Raw genomic sequence first — 11,632 nt, 5'->3', positions numbered from 1 at the left:
AGTATTCTGACCAATCATAAGCGTCAATTTCACGCATATCTTTAAGTCGTCCTCTGCTGAATATCTTCTGAACTAGGGATGGGCGATATGACCCAAAATTCATATCTCGATATTTTTTTAGCTGGATGGCGATATAAGATATGTCTCGATATTTTTTTTTTTTAAAGCCATAAAGTAGGAACAAAAAGAGTTCTTATTCAAAGCTGTGTCCCAGATGTCACACAGGCACTTTTATTAACATACAGCATAGATGTACATGAAAAAAACTACTCAAAAATAAACTAAGCATTTATTAAACAATAATGCTCCATAAATAAAAGAAAACATTGTTTTTGTGCATAACAAAAAGCTCACAATTCAAAATGTAAACTAAGAAACGCTGAACATAATAACAAAGATACAGATTTCACAGCTGCTCTGTTCCTGACTTTAACTGCGTGACTGACAGCCTGGAGTTTGAAATCCGCTTCGTAACCATGTCTCTTAACAGGTGCCATTTATGGTCCTTAAACACACACAATACTGTAATATTACGTTGAAGCACAGTACGTATTACTACTCGAGGCGCCTCGGTAGCCGTAATGCTCCGACAAGCCATCAAGCGGTGCAGCTCTGTAGCTTACCAAAGTCGTATTAAATTTTTTTTGACAGATTGCTGAGCGCATTGTTCCACATAAAATCGTTTCGCAGTCATCAAGCACAACCAGAATTCATGCATAAGGCGCGCTGTCAACTTTTGAGAGAATGAAAGGATTTGAGGCTGCACGGCATTGGCATGGTTAGCTCGTTAACATGTTGACGCCGTCCAGCCACACGCACGGGGCAATGCGCGGAAACTTGTTAACAGAGATTTGCCGTGTCCATCTTGTCACTGCCTGCAGGTGAAGCGATGGGAGAAGAGGGGGAGTTGTGTTTAGTTAAGGAGAGAGGTGATTTTCTGACGTTTTTAATTTGGTTCTGCCTGCTTCTAATGATGTTGATTTATTAACAAATCTTTTTAATAATTAATGTCTTTCTATTATCGATAATATTTGCATTATTAAAACTAGACTAGCCCCTGTTACAAAACCCTCGCCCTGGATAAACGACAGCATTCACTGTTTAAAGCGTGTCTGTCGTAAAGCTGAGCGTTTGTGAAGAAAGACTTGTTTACCGGTTCATCTCTTTCATTTAAAAGACCTTTTAGTTTCTTTTAACGCTTCAATTCGTGATGCAAGGGCTGCTTATTTTTCAAACCTAGTCTCTAGGAGAAGAGGTAACCCTAAGGTTTTATTTGACACTATTAGGGATATTGTTGCTCCAGCTTCTGCTGCTGTCCCCATTTCTTCGAATGAAGACTGTGAAAAATTTCTTTCCTTCTTTGTTGAAAAGGTTAGCAATGTAAGGAGCAAAATCTCTCCCTCCATGTACCATTTGCCTGTTCCGATTTTACTTAAGCCTGTCAGATTTGAAAGATTTTCACCAGTGTCTTTACCTGAGTTGTTGAAGCTGGTCACTTCAATGAGATCATCCTCTTGCCCCCTTGATATTTTATCCGGGTCTTTACTTAAAAAAATTTTTGAGTCTATTGGTCCTAGTGTTCTTAAAATTATTAATGCATCTCTGCTCTCTGGTCAGGTCCCTGTTTACTGTAAAAGTGCTGTCATTCACCCACTTTTGAAAAACCTAAACTAGATCCTTCTTTGCTTTCCAGTTACAGACCCATCTCAAAATTGCCTTTTATTGCCAAAATTTTAGAAAAGGTTGTGGCCAAGCAACTCACGGATTTTCTAGATGAGCACAACTTTCTTGATAAACTTCAATCTGGCTTTCGTAAGGCTCACTCTACCGAAACTGCACTTCTTAGAGTGTTTAATGATATTTTGATGAATTATGATGCTGGAGAGTGCACTGTTTTGATGTTGCTGGATCTGACCTCTGCTTTTGACACTGTTGATCATCTTATTTTGTTAGATAGATTAAACCACTGGGTGGGCGTATTGGGTACCGCATTGGAATGGTTTAAATCCTATTTGTCAAATCGATCTTTCTCTGTGGCTACCTCTAAGTTCAGATCCTCCGTCAGCTCTCTTGCCTATGGGGTGCCTCAGGGCTCTGTCTTGGGACCATTATTGTTTTTGTTGTATTTACTCCCTCTTCTGAAACTTCTCAGCTGTTTCTCTGATATTTCATATCATTGTTATGCAGATGATATTCAGCTATATATCTCTTTTAGGCCACCTGATGTTTCTAAGCTCTAAATCCTGCAGTCCTGCTTAGATTCCGTTAGAGATTGGCTGGCTGGTAATTACCTTCAACTAAATGCTAGTAAAACGGAAGTCATTGTCTTTGCTCCTGAGAAATTTGTTCCCCTCGTGGTTAAAAATCTAGGCCCTCTTGCTTCTTATATTAAATCATCCATTAGGAACCTTGGTGTTACATTTGATCCAGCTCTGACGCTGGACACACACGTTAAATCTTTAGTTTGCTCTTGTTTTTACCATTTAAGAAATATCGCTAAGCTGACTCCCATTGTGTCACGTTCCGAATTGAAAATGATTATTCATGCTTTTGTTTCATCTCGCTTAGATTATTGTAATTCCTTGTTTACTTGCTTAAGTAATGCCTCCCTGGAACAACTGCAGGGTGTTCAGAATGCTGCTGCCAGGCTTCTGACAAAGCATCACAAACACTCCCATGCCACTCCCCTGCTGATTCAGCTGCATTGGCTCCCTGTCAAGTTCAGAGTCCAATTTAAGATCATAATCATGACTTATAGGGCCCTGCACGGTGTAGCTCCAACTTACTTAAGTGATCTTCTTCTTCCTTATGACCCCAGCAGGTCCCTGAGGTCTTGTGACCAGGGGTTGCTGGCTGTCCCGCATACAACGTTAAAAACAAAAGGTGACAGAGCGTTTGTATCAGTGGCTCCCAGACTCTGGAACTCGCTCCCTCTAAGTTTGAGATCTGTGGACTCAGGTTTTTAACTGCTTTTTTTTCTATCTGTTTAAACTCGCTTTTGGTTGATTTTGTTTTGTTTTAGATTTTAATGTCTGTTTTCTGCCTCTGTAAAGCACTTTGTGATTTTATCTTGAAAGGTGCTATATAAATAAAATTTTACTTTACTTACTTTACTTAGTATCAATATTTTCTTTATTTCTACACACAGTGTGTGAGTAACTGCTGACAGTGAGGATGATACCCCTGATTGCAGTAAATCATATTTTCTGTTGAAAGTAGAAAAGAAGAAAGTAGAAAGAAGTAGAGCGCAGACAGAGCTGAAAACTGGTGCCTGTTTGATTTAGTCCTTGAAGGAGAGGTGGTGTTTTTACTGAGATATTCTAATGATGTTACAGACAGTGTGTGGCTCTCTTTCTCTGAATGAAAAGCATTCATTCAGTCATTACAAGGCCCAAAAAGTCCAAAAGACCAGCCAATCAAAAATTGGAATTCCTGAGCCTGGCAATGCCTGAAAGCAGCAGGTATGCTACCTGTGGCAGCCGGAATCACGTGATCTGACTGTTTGAACCACGGCGCAGCGTTTCCAAACATCTGCACTTTAGAAGCTCCAAACTGTGGAAACGTCAGTGTTGAGTGTCTCATCCCTATTTAAGAGATCTTCTTGGCACTGCAAAGCTAAGCTTGCAAACAGCACCATAGTTTGTGAATCCCAACTAATCAGAGCGCTCCTTATGTCACGTCACATGACCCGTGTGTTTTCTCCTTTGATTAGCACCCAAAGAACTAAAGAAAGGCCAGAAGGATGTTCAGCTAATCAAATCCCTCATAGGAACAGGAAGTCTAGAGACGAAATGGAGCAGAGAAGGAGAATCACCAGTTTAAAAGTCTGAGTTTTAAACTGGTGACCCTCTAAAGAGCCTTTTATCGACTCTCTTTTTTTAATTGACTTTCTCTTTTCTTTACAGTTTTTTTTCACCATTTAAACTGTTTAATATCAGATTTAGAAATAACTTTTGGATAGTTTTTCTACATTTCCACTAAAATGTGACACAAATAATGACTTTCTGACTTTACTTTGGACTAATATAACGACTCAGCCTGGCTATGTTGGACTTGGTGTGGAAGCAGCTCCCAGTTTGAGTTCAGGAGACAGACACCCTCTCTACTTTGAAGATCAGCTTCAAGCTTTCCTTTTTGATAAAGCTTATAGTTCGAGCTGGATCAGGTGACCCTGAACCATCCCTTAGTTATTCTGCTATCGGCTAAGGCTGTTGGTGGACTTCCCATGATGCTCTGCTTTCTTCTCCACTCCCCTCTTTTCACTCCTGATGCTTTTATATGTCACTACTGCATGTCCTTAACTTTTGTCTCCTCTCTCCCTAGTTTGTATTTTGTTCTTGTCTCTCTGAGCTCATCTCTTCTCTTTCCCCTCACCCTGCAACCAGTCATGGTAGATGCTCCTCCTGGAGCCTGTATTCACAGGGAGGATCTTTGTGTCAAAGGGAGTTCTTCCTTCCCACCATCACCAAGTACTGCTCAAAGTAGATAGTCTGATAGTTGGGGCTTTCTCTCTAATATTGTAGTATATTGCTGTTACCTTACACTGTTAAACAGCTTGAGATGACTGCTGTTGTCTTTTGGGAATTGTCACTTATAAATAAAGTTAAATTTAATGCATGTAAATGGACAGATGTTATTATATGTGACAAACAGAAAATGATTGTTGACAGATGGATTGTTGTTTTGTGTGTCTGCAGTCTGTCAGGCTGTCTGATCACAGAGGAAGGCTGTACTTCTCTGGCCTCAGCTCTGAGCTCCAACCCCTCCCATCTGAGAGAGCTGGACCTGAGCTACAATCATCCAGGGGACTCAGGAATTGAGCTTCTGTCGGCTGGACTGAAGGATCCAGGCTGGAGACTGGACACTCTCAGGTATGGAGAGAATGTCTGATAGAGGAGAAAGTGCTGGAAACATTTCCTGTGTCCTTCACTCACTTCCTGTTTGTTTCCTGCAGATGAGACATGAACAATCACACATGCAGGAATATTTTCAGGGACAGACACACTAGTCTAGCTGGATAGTACATGGATATTTGTGTAGGGGGTCTCCAAGGAGCCTGTTTGCAGGAACATGATAACAGATAAGTCATGTTGTGAGTTTCATTAAAAGTAGACCTACAAATAGGTCCATAAATATTTGGACAGAGACAACAGTTTGCAATTTTGGGTTACCACGGTGAACTTTAAATTAAAAAACTCAGATGCAGTTGAAGTTCAGACTTTCAGCTTTAATTCATTGGTTTAAACAAAAAGCTTGCATAAAAATGTGACAAACTAAAGCATTTTCTTAACATAATCCCTTCATTTTAGGGTATGTAACATTAATGACTCAATGGTAGGGAAGTGGAAGGAGCGCAGTTTTTGGCTTTCCACATATTCCAAAACTTGCTTTGTCGCTTTGCCATTACTGTGGCCTGGCATAATTTGCAGATGATGCGATGCTTTGAACCAAAACAGGCGCAGCTTGATGACACCATCAACATACGCTATCGAGGCAGAGCGGTATAGTCAAAAGCTCTACCGCCAAATTTATATCGTTTCTACAGTTTACCGTTTATACCACCCACCCCTAGTTTACAGCAAACTCTTCCAAATGCAAGCACCACACCTCAAATCCACCCCTGCCTTTTTTGTACTTAATTGATAATGACATAACAAAGGAATTTTCCTTTCCTGCCCACGAAATGGACGTTGTATCAGTTGTGTGTGCTACAGTTAGTGTGTAGTGTAGTCATTCTTTGGTTTTGTGTGTCAGTTCTACTAGTTGTGACAGCCAGTGGGCTGGCCTTGTGTTTTGCTTTTCTTGTTGCCTGTCTTTTTCAGGTAAGTGGTAGGTTGAGCTGACCCAATTATAGACGCAGCACACCTGAGAAGGCCAGTCCCAGCATATAAAGCCACCTTGATTGAATCTCTCTCTGTCTGGCATCCATCGTGTTCATTCGGCGCTTTTGTTATGGCTGCTATATCATTTAAATTGTGTTAAACTTTCTTCACCTTATTTTCATTAAAAATATCTTACAGCCTTTAAAAGACTGTATGTGTTATCCCACTTGCTTGTCACGTCCTTGAGCCGGGTTGTGACATAGTGAAGTTTGAAATGCTTATATAAAACCACCTGAGGCCTTGGCTGCATTTTTAGGGAAATAGTTGCATGTTGTTTGCAAAACGTATGCATCACTTTTTAAAATGCACAAATTCTATGAGCATTTCAAGTTCTGAAAATGATTGGTTAAACATGTTTGTGGTTTTTACAGTAAAAATCTGACCTTTTTCTACTCAGATATTTTCTCCAATGACTCGAGATATGGTGTTGATGAATGTGTCAGAACTAATACAAAGATATAACCCTGTGCAGTCTGGAGAAATTGGCCATCATCCACTCCTGTCCTGTTTCCGTCACTGTCTTGTTGGCCTCAGTCATGAAGCAACAGACAATAAGGTCTTTAGAGAGGCTCATCTGTGCTGTCTTTCCTCCATCCAGGACCTGGAAAGGTCCAGAATGAGGAAATGGGACAAACACATCTCTATAGACCTTTCACATCATGGAGATAAACTGTTTGCATTTCTTTCTTCAGGCAGATGATACAGAGTGTTGTTAACAAAAACAGACACCACAGACAATTCATTCCTCCGAGCTTTCACTTTGATGAACACTGTGAATGTTCATGTGTATGAGAGCCATGTAATGTCCATGTGTGCATGCTGACTGTGGTGCTCTGACCCCCCTCCTCCTTTCAGGGTGGAGCCTGCTGGAGTCCGATGGTTGAGACCAGGTCTGAGGAAGTGTAAGTGTGTTTTTATTGTGATTCATGAAAACAAAGCAGCACACATTCAGCCATCTTCAAACTGTCACATCACTCATACACATCTCTGATGTCAGGAGTCATCATCAAAGTGTCAATTAGACACGATTAGGGATGGGTATCGAAAACCGGTTCTTGTTGAGAACCGGTTCCCACTGTTTCAGTTCCTTGGAATTGTTTGCCATTTTTGCAAACGATTCCCTTATCGATTCCAGTCGCCCCGAATGACGTCACCACGTTGCGGTGCGTCATTTACCTGGCAGGAAACACGGCGCCTAAGCGGCTCAAACGCTCAAAAGTTTGATTATACTTTATGAGAACCGATGACAACAGGGCAACTTGCAAAGTAGATATTTCATTTAAGGGAGGAAACACTACGAATATGCAAAAGCATTTGCTCACAAAACACGCGATGACACGCATTTTTAATTCCGCTCCGGACTCGTGACTCTCAACCCAGCAGCAGCGGTAACGTTTGCATGTCCTCTCCCGTTAATGCGGCAGGTAAATAATCAACTAACAGTGCATATTATGTTAGCGCGATCTGCCTTATTACAAAACCTGCCATTACTGTACATGTAGGTGACCATGATGAGACAGAGTCTGGCTCAGATGCTGGCAGTTCTTGCTGCAGTCTACCGGTAGCGTCTCCTTTCAGGCAGGATAGACGAATGTCACCGAGCAGTGTCTAAGTTTGTGGTCAAAGGCTTGAACCCATTTGCCACAGCAGATGCCCCCGATTTTTGGTAAGTGAATGTGTTTAATTGTAGGCAGGGGCATTACTGGATATTCTTGTGTAATTGCCACAGAACAATTTATGTTATACTTTGTTATTGCTACAGAAGAATATTTATTTTATTATTTTACATTTACAATTTTTTTTCCTGGGGACCCTGTGACACCCCATTGAAGAGCCGTAGGCTGGATCTCTTAAGATCTCACTGTTGGGTTTGTAAGGCCATGTTACTCCTAAATTTCTATCTTGTTCAAAGAGAAGATATAAAACAAAGTTCTAAGCTAATCGACCTTAGTGTTCTCCTTTTTAAAAAAAAAAAAAAAAAAGAATCGATAAGAGAATCGATAAAGAATCGAATCGTTAAACAGAATCGAAAATGGAATCGGAATCGTTAAAATCTTATCAATACCCATCCCTAGACACGATAGAACAGAGAAAACCTGAGTCATAGTGGTCAAAACATTTATATTTCTGTTTTATTCAATCATCTTCCGGAAGAGAGACCCCTGCACAGCCCCCAAAGGCCAGTTGTCTCAAAGCTGGCCCTTTTTTTATACATAAAACAATATAATCAGCAAATAAGCCTTAAAATATATATTTAAATCTCAACACAATCAATGAACAGATGATGGATCTGCAGCTTGATTGTGTTTGTTCTCTCCGTCAGATTCCTGTCAACTCACAATTGACACAAACACAGTAAACAAAAGGCTCCAACTGTCTGACAACAACAGGAAGGTGACACATGTGGAGGAGGTTCAGTCATATCCTGATCATCCAGACAGATTTGATGTCAAGTGGCAGCTGCTGTGTAGAGATGGTCTGACTGGTCGCTGTTACTGGGAGGTCGAGTGGAGAGAAAACGTTGATATATCAGTGAGTTACAGAAGAATCAGAAGGGAAGGAAGCAGTAATGACTGTGTGTTTGGACTCAATGATCTGTCCTGGAGTCTGAGCTGCTCTGATGATGGTCCTCAGTCTGTCAGGCACAATAAGATAAAAACATCCATCTCCTCCTCTTCCTCCTCCTCCTCTGCCTCTAACAGAGTAGCAGTGTATGTGGACTGTCCTGCTGGCACTCTGTCCTTCTACAGAGTCTCCTCTGACACTCTGATCCACCTCCACACCTTCAACACCACATTCACTCAAACTCTTTATCCTGGATTTTGGGTTAATCCTGATTCTTCAGTGAGTCTGTGCTGAGTTGAGTGTAAAGAGTGTCCTCCTGTTAGAGAAACACTGACTGTTGAAGAGATCAGTTCAGTCTGTACATGTCTGACTCTTTCACTCATGGATTCAACCAGTTTTTAACTGATTTTAATGTTTTAAACTGTTCTAAATGATTCCTTGTAAACTTCTTCCTCTTCAGTCCTTTAAAGATGGAAGCTCCCATTATTACAGGATCCACATGTTGTTTTTGTGTCTTGTTCCACTCAAAGCTTCACAGTGAATATCAGTATGTGTTTCTCTGAAGCTCAGTTCACAACCAGCTCCTCTGCATTTTCAACAAATCTGAGCTCATTAAAATGAATCCAAATGTTTGATTTCTTTTTCTTAATGGGATGTTTCCAAACTCTCCACATGCTCTTACTGTTTCACTCATTGTTGGAAGCTTATCATTTGAAAATGTTTCAGCCTGTGACAAAGTGGCTAGGACAGAATTAATTTGACATTTGTCACTTGCATATATTGTTATTTTGTGTTCTGTTATTTTACAGTCAGCCATAATGCTTTGATTTAGACATTGCTGGTGTAACTTCTCTTAACACACAATATCCCGGGTTTTGTTTGTGGTAGCAGTAGTTACATTCTTTACATCCATGCATGTGTTTTAAAGCAAACACTACTAACCATCAGATCATCTGAATTCTCTTCTGTTTACAGACACATGTCTGGTAAATTATGTTTCTTTATGTTGCTTTGGTTATACTTACCATGGTGGCCATGTTGTGCACTCAGGTCCTATATGTGAGACAGGTGTAGGGGAAGGGCCGCCCACTACTTCCTGTTTATATAGGGTCATGAGGTCAATGATTGCATCACTGGGTGTAACCAAATGGAGGGTTTTTCATTTTGTATAGTATTGTTTGTTTTCTTTAAAGTAGCCTTTTGAGTTTATTAGTGTTAAAATAGTGTGAACACACTTAATTGGAAGTGCTCTTGTGTCGATTAAGCTAACAAACAAACATGCAGTGTTTTACTTTACCATTTAGTTGAGTAAATGAGTTTGTCAGTTTCATGCATGACCTTATTCCTGTTCTTTGTTTAGAATTGTATTATTTGGTTTGACCTATTTGTTTCAATGGTAGGGACTAACGAGGTCAGGTGTGGGCAAAGTCCTGTATAAAGCCAGTGGGATTTTTGCATGTGTGATTGTTTTATGTTAAATGGAGATGCCAGCAATAAAGTATGCTTAAAAGAACTTCAATCGTCTGCTAATCCTATTTACTAGTGATGGCCAAATGAAGCTTTCTGAAGCTTGTATTGAAAAACGGTTCATTACTCGAAGCTTTTCAACTCAGTCCTCTCTGGTGACATCTGGTGGCCAAGAATAGGAAGAGCAGCTTGAATCCACAAAATAAACCCAACCACTTCATTATGATTGCCCACTCTACACAGTGGAGTTCTGTCTGATATTGGGCCGCTGTTGTGTTGCTTTGAACGTGTATTTTGTGGTGGTTAAAAAAATGTGTTTTATTTGTTTAATAAATAGTTTTGACCAGTAAACTCTCCTTGTTTAAACATGCACCATGGTGTGGTCTTCCTTTGCTTGTGACTTCTTGATGTTGGTAAATACAATAATTGAAAAATACCATGTTACATATAATATATACATATAATAATGTACAACACATTATGGAGTATGTTACTGCTCTGAGGTCCTGCCTCCATGCACTTATGCAATTAACTGCTAGACGGGTATATTTATAAATAATATATTAGGGAAATTTTCCCAGACATATTTTTGACTTGGGGGTAGAATTGATTGTGAAATGGAAAAGGAAAATGCTTATGAACTTGCAAATTAAAAACATGATGCATTGACGGTAACCCTTTTTCATTTTTATTTAAAAAAAGAATTTGTTCTAGTGTGCGATGGCCGAACCTGTTCCTTTTCGTGGACATCATTTAACCTGCCTTAAGGAAAATCCCTTCACATGGAACAGAAGAGGCTGGAGTGCAGAGAAACTGGTAGAGATGCAGTTATACAGTCAACCTGGGCCCCACAAACTATCAGCTAAAGAGAATAAAGAAATTCAATTGCTGCACATTTGGCAGACTAACATTTTCAGATTAATTAAACAATAAAATATATATTTTTACAACATTACATGTAAAGAATCAAGTGGAAGTTTTTCTAAAGTTATTTAATGATATTTATATTATGGAAGCAGATGTTTGACATTTTACCTTTTTCCCGTTTTCAGATATAATAAACACGCACAAAACAAAAGCAAACGGCCAGAACACAAAGCTGGAAAACCCACCCAATTGACAAAAATCAACTCAAAATACTCCCACACAACAGAGCCTCCTCTATTCCTCGCTGGCTCCAAATCTCTCAGTAGAAATATCAGTGGTTCGCTATCTGTCACCATCAAAACACCACAAATCCCGCGAATGATTCACTTCCTTATAAACCATTGAATCAGACACCGAAGCAGTTAGGTTCTAAATGAAGCTTCGGACGTCACTGATCATGTGACTCTGGCCAAACGAATCAAGCTTCGACACAGTGCTTCTGAAGCAGTGTGTTGATTTTTGTGACACACGCACCGGAGCTTCAGCTTCAAGCGGACCATCACTACTATTTACTTATCACCTTCCTTGCTGCTTAAGTTATGCTACATCACACAGCCATATAAGCTGAAAATATTGGCTCAATAATTTTTAAACCTGGTTGCTTTCTCACAGTGTTGTGTTCATATGTTACACAAATATTGCATTCCTTGTATTTTATGTTTACATGCTGTAATGTTGGCAGTGAACCTCTGAAAGTCTGTCCTGATGTCAATTATGGTGAAGTGGTGTGTTGACAGTGTAACGGCAGCATTGGTGTGGTGTGAGAGTCCAGCGTCAGCCTTTATGTTGGA

The 11,632-nt window shown here is 40.0% G+C and overlaps 1 protein-coding gene across 1 annotated transcript in view; it reads left to right on the top strand.

Annotated features, from left to right (window-relative positions):
* The window catches only part of LOC113019589 (protein NLRC3-like), a 31,483-nt gene extending 21,199 nt beyond the window's left edge, over window positions 1-10,284 (top strand). The window contains exons 9-11 of the mRNA XM_080299399.1: window positions 4,698-4,871; window positions 6,738-6,784; window positions 8,206-10,284. Coding sequence (XP_080155525.1) covers window positions 4,698-4,871; window positions 6,738-6,784; window positions 8,206-8,741 — 757 coding nt within the window. The 3' untranslated portion in view covers window positions 8,742-10,284. The remainder of the gene's footprint in view (window positions 1-4,697; window positions 4,872-6,737; window positions 6,785-8,205) is intronic.
* Window positions 10,285-11,632: the final 1,348 nt, after the last annotated feature.

The sequence above is a fragment of the Astatotilapia calliptera genome, chromosome 3, assembly GCF_964374335.1.
Source record: "Astatotilapia calliptera chromosome 3, fAstCal68.1, whole genome shotgun sequence".
NCBI lineage: Eukaryota > Metazoa > Chordata > Actinopteri > Cichliformes > Cichlidae > Astatotilapia > Astatotilapia calliptera.
The sequence above is the reverse complement of the archived record's forward strand: the minus strand, read 5'-3'. Positions and strand labels throughout refer to the sequence as shown.